General features: G+C 33.2%; 1 protein-coding gene across 1 annotated transcript in view; it reads left to right on the top strand.

Moving 5' to 3' along the window:
* Positions 1-1,014: 1,014 nt before the first annotated feature.
* LOC106459557 (tyrosine-protein kinase CSK-like) overlaps positions 1,015-5,365 on the top strand; it is a 28,722-nt gene continuing 24,371 nt past the window's right edge. The window contains exons 1-2 of the mRNA XM_013919184.2: positions 1,015-1,125; positions 3,011-3,066. Coding sequence (XP_013774638.1) covers positions 1,015-1,125; positions 3,011-3,066 — 167 coding nt within the window. The remainder of the gene's footprint in view (positions 1,126-3,010; positions 3,067-5,365) is intronic.

Genomic DNA, 5,365 nt, shown 5'->3' with positions numbered 1-5,365 from the left:
AAACCAGTTTTGTTAAGTAAAGACTTGTGTCGTTAAAGTTTCGTCGGAATGAAGTTATGGAAAGTTAATTAACAAACGGAGACGTAACAGTTATGACAAATTTCGTTACCTTGCTCTGTAAGAGTCGTACGTTATGTATTCAGTTTAATTGTTGTACTAGGCTTTAGTAATATTGTTAACTTCGAAGCTTCCAAATTTTTCTAGTTATGTGTAATATTGTTGCTACTAGAGGTCTAGATATTTCTAGATTTTTCTGTCGCGGGTTATAAATACATTCAGACAGAGAGAGGAAATGAAGAAAACAAGTTAAGTGAGAGATGATTAGACAGACCTAGACTGAGTGATTGGTAGTTTAGCCATGATAGATGATTACTAAAGAAGTTAGTAAAAAAGTTAAGTCAGAAAAAGCTAAGACAGGTTGTGTGATTGTTAGTTTAGCCATAACGGGTGATATTTTAAAGCGAGTTTCACAGTTTAACACAGATAAGGAAAGTAATTTGTCTTGTCAAAGGGTGTTTTAAAATAATTGAACCCACCTGTATGGACTTTGACAAAATGGAGATAATTATTTGAAGTTCCTAATACAATTGTGGTAACCCTTGGGGTAACGTAAGTGAATTTAATGCAGATTGTATAGTAAGACACAGAGTAGAGAAAAATAATTTGTCTAAAGTAATTGAGCCAGTCTGTGTGGACTTTTGACGAGAGGAGAGAATTATTTAGATTTTTAGATACAACTGTGATATCCTGTAGTGTAAAGAATTTTTTGTACATATGTTTGACTTGTTTTGAATATATTATTTTAAAACAAGTGGATTGTTCGAATTTATCACCAAGTCACAGACAACTACTGTAAAGAATCATGGTCTTTATAAAACCCTAACAAACTATAATTTTCTATATCACTCTATTTTTCCTTCCAGTGAAGAAACAAGCATAGTGTGAAGAATTTTTGTCTTCACAAACCTCATTGATAAAACCACGGAAAAACCCCAATGTGTTCTTTGTTCTAAGATGCTCAGTTTGGAAAGTATGAAACCTAGTAAGCTGAAAAAGCATTTTGAGCATCTTCATGAAGAATTCAAAGACATTGACTTTTTCAAGTGTAAAGTGAAGTCTCTAAAGGCAAGAAGAGTAGATTCAACAGGCCATTTTGCACAAATGAACTCCAGTGCATTGGAAGTGTCATACCGGATTGCTCTTCACATTACTCAATGCAAATAGCCACACACACAATTGAGGAATAGCTCATCAAGCCATGCATGCTGGATTCTGTATAGCTAGTTTATGGTGAATCTCAAGCTAAGCAATTAGAACAGGTCTCACTTTTTGATAATACAATAAAATGCCAAATTGATGAAATGAGTGAAGATATCCTGGAACAAGTGATAACAGAGATGAAAGAAAGCAGGTCTTTTGCAATACAAATTGATGATTTACCCGATGTGGCATTATGTTTGCAACTTTTCTTCACTCACTATGTGATGAAAGGCTGCTTTAAAGAGGAATTTCTTTTCCTGGAACCTCTGGCAACTACCACTCATGGAGAGGATGTCTTCAACACAATTCATAGTTTCTTCCAAAGCATGGTTTGCAATGGGCAAATTTAGTTGGAGTGTGTAATAATTGAATACCTTCATTGCTTGGTGCTCGCTAGGGGTTTGAAACTCATGTCAAGCAAGTTGCATCACATGTCATGTTCACACACTGTGTTATCCATTGGTATGCTCTAGGTGTGAAAACAAATCCATTCTGCCTTCTGGAGGTCTTCCACAATTTTATGAAGATAGTAAATCACATTTTCGGGAATGCTCTGAATTAGAGAATCTTCAAGGTTCTGTGTGAAGAAGCTGGAGCTGACTTTTCAGCTCTTTATCACACTGTAGTATGCTGTTTGTCCCGTGGTAAAGTCTTAAATCGCGTTTTTTGAAGGAGAAATTTCTCAGAAAGTTGCTGGATAACCAGTTTATCTTAAAATTGGCTTATCTTGCTGATTTTTTCTGTGAGGTTAACTCTCTCAATTTATTGCTTCAGGGCAAGTTGACAGAAACACTCACAGTCCAAGATACAGTGGCTGGCTTTCTTTGGAAACTACAGTGATATGAGTGCAGAGTGATTGATGATGATATCAGTATGTTTCCTGAATTGGTCTTGCTGTTGGAAACTTGCAAAATTAATTGTCTCTTCCATGAGTAAATCAAATAGCATTTAAGTTCCGTTCAGGAAACAATTTACAGCTATTTTCCATAATAGAAGAGATAATAAAAAATTCTTGGATTTTGAAGTCTTTCTCTGTAGGAAACAATGTTCTGCTTGATGGTGAGTCGATGACACTGGGGCAAAAACGGCATTTTGTTTTTGAAAGAGGACGCCATTCTGAAAGCTGAATTCGGTAACACAGAACCAGTCATGTTTTGGATACAAATTCGCCGAGAATATCCAGTTCTGGCATAAAGGGCAATGAAAGTTTGATTTCTTTTTAAATCACATAGTGACATGAAGCCAGTTTTTCAGCCCTTGTCGCCAAGAAGACCAGTTAAAGTGCAAAGCAAACTGGAAGTGAATGGAGAACTCATATGTGCTGTGTCTATTACAATACCGAGAATTTTTGCCAAAAAGCACTGAACAAATATTGGATAATTACACTCATTTCCGGAGGAGGGGGAGGGGCGAATGTATTGCAATTGGGTCGTTGTGTCTGTGTTTCCACGCACGTATCTCAAAAACTAATAGATCAATGTGCACGAAAGTTTTACACAAGATGGGAAGTCAGTATGGGACAGATGTCCCTAAATTTGGTCGGAATCCAAATCTGGATTACATTGAAGCACTTTTTATAGTTGAGAGATAGGTCATTTTCGCGGTTTGGGTTTAATAGCTCTGTAAAGTGTGATCGGATTTGTACCAAACCCCATGGGCACATTAAGATTGAGACTCCTCACCACATTACAGAAAATTATCCGAATCGTTGATCATTCTGAATCTGAGTAGGATTTCTTAATTTTCGAAGGTGAAATTTGACATTATCCAATATAAACGCATTCAGTCTCAAAAAGGAGCGGCAGGGTGAAAGTGTGCAATCTCTCTGATTGTTCTTATTTGAACTGAGGTGCATGGTAGTTAAAATATCATTATAATTTTACTTATGTGCAGCCTTTTTTGCGATTTATTTAGTATTTTTAAAGAAAGCCTTGTGTTGACACAGTTAAATGGAATAAAAATCAAGTTTTGACTGTGAACTATTGTTTTTTCCCACTTTTGAAAGTTTCAACTTTGAAAAAATCCACTACAGCTGAAATTAATCCATAGGCTTACTGAATACTCTGAAGTTAGGTGTGTGTTTTTTCACACTTCGGACTTTTGAAGTTGGGGTAATGACTAATTTACCTGATGTCTAGAAGGGTATGGGATGGAAAAGGTTGGGAAACACTGGGTTAAGGAATTAATTGCCGTTCCTTCATGCGGCATTTTTGTCAGGGATGAAAATATTCCCAAAATGTGACATTAAAGAGAATTGTTCCAACATTTGCTTAATAATGTCAATGTGGATACTTACTTGACGTGGCACAAGTAATTTCAACATATGCAATATGATATTTCATTAATCTTTTGAAATAATTTTTTAAAGCAAAATGTTAGACGTCCTCACAAATATCTTAATGAGAATAGTGATCCCAAGACCTAGTAACGAGACTAAACTATAGATATTTAATTCCCAGTTAGTTGTAAAGATGCGATTTATCCCCTAGTGGTTCAGCGGTAAGTATGAAGGCTTATAATAACGCTAAAAATTGGGTTTCGATACCTGTGATGGGTACAGCAAAGATAGGCTGTTATTTTAGTTTTTCGCTTAACTACAAACAAAAATGCTCTTGTTGTATGACTGTTGAACGCCATCTATACTTTTATGCTTAAACAGCGAGTAACAACAGGAAGCTGAAAGTTATGCCTTCTGGAATTGGACAGTTGTTTAAGAAAACGGAAATAAAGTATACAATGTATTATAAAATCTTCATGTTGGATTACTCATCATGTTATTATTTTACCATCGTTTTAGTAGGATTTAAAATAATGACATAATTCAGATACCAAGCACTAGATATATGCAAACTCGTGGGTAAAATAAAAAGTAAATTTTAACTTCATCTGTTACAGTTTGAACTTAGATTTTTAGAGTTAGACTGCTTTGAGGAAAATGTTCATCATATTCATACTCATACTATGAGTCATAGTCCAGATTTGAAATTTAGCTCGTTTATTCATAAATTAAGTCACTGTGACTATGAGATTTTTTAAATTAAATTTCATCCGTACATAATAGATGTTGAGTATGAAATTATCTTAAGAAATTAGAATATGTGTGTCTATTTCCTAAAATTGGTTACAATTAATGAAATATGCATAGGTTGTATAACTTATAACTATATAAAGTACATAATATACTATAGTTTATAGTATGATACATATGTGTGATGTGTTTATTTTTATAATTTAATAACACAACCACATGGATAATATTGCAAACTAAGTTATTTAAATAGAGCATGAAATCAAGAATGAGTCATCAGTCATGAAGAATGTATGAACATTTAACTTTTAAAAATGATAAGCCAAAATAAAGTAACATGGAGTACAGAAAGTTAGAATTAACCAAAGTAGTCACACTAGTAATGTAATTTTTAAAGTATGTACTAGAAGTAGAACTTGAAGTAGAAGTATTTTTTCATAATGAATAGAAAAGTTTTTACTGAATGTGTTACTTGAATGAATAATCAAAAGTAAGCATTGTGGTTACAATACAAACTAATAATATGATGATCATGAAGATCTACCAAGGAAGTAAAACTAAAAGAATTATTTTTATATATATTAAAATATGAAGTTTCATTTGTCATCTAGGAATTGTGAATATTTGCATAGGTAACATGTATATTTTATTTTATTGAAATTTGAAGGCTACTAATACCATCAGTATTTTTACATATGCATTAAAATATAGTGTTATTTCTTTGACATCATTCATACATATATATATTGCTGTGCATATTAATTAAGTAAGGTTATATTATTTTTGTAATCCAGTTAAAACTGATGAAATATTTGATACATGAGATTAAAAGTATTAAGTACATGTAGTGTAAGGATACCAAACCTTGTATTTACTTTAGACATTTAGTTTAGGGCAAGGTGAGACATGAAAGTTCCTTTGTGTGCATTGATGAATAAACAGGACAAAATTATAGAAATTGCTTGAAAACAAAGTTGTATTTGAGTCCAGTGATGGGTAAAGTACTGAAAATATTTACTTGGGTAAAAGTACTGTTACATTATAAAATATTCACTCAAGTAAAAAGTAAAAGTACTT

The sequence above is a fragment of the Limulus polyphemus genome, unplaced genomic scaffold (genome assembly GCF_000517525.1).
Source record: "Limulus polyphemus unplaced genomic scaffold, Limulus_polyphemus-2.1.2 Scaffold627, whole genome shotgun sequence".
NCBI classification, from domain to species: Eukaryota; Metazoa; Arthropoda; class Merostomata; order Xiphosura; family Limulidae; genus Limulus; species Limulus polyphemus.
This window is presented reverse-complemented; position numbering and strand designations above follow the sequence as displayed.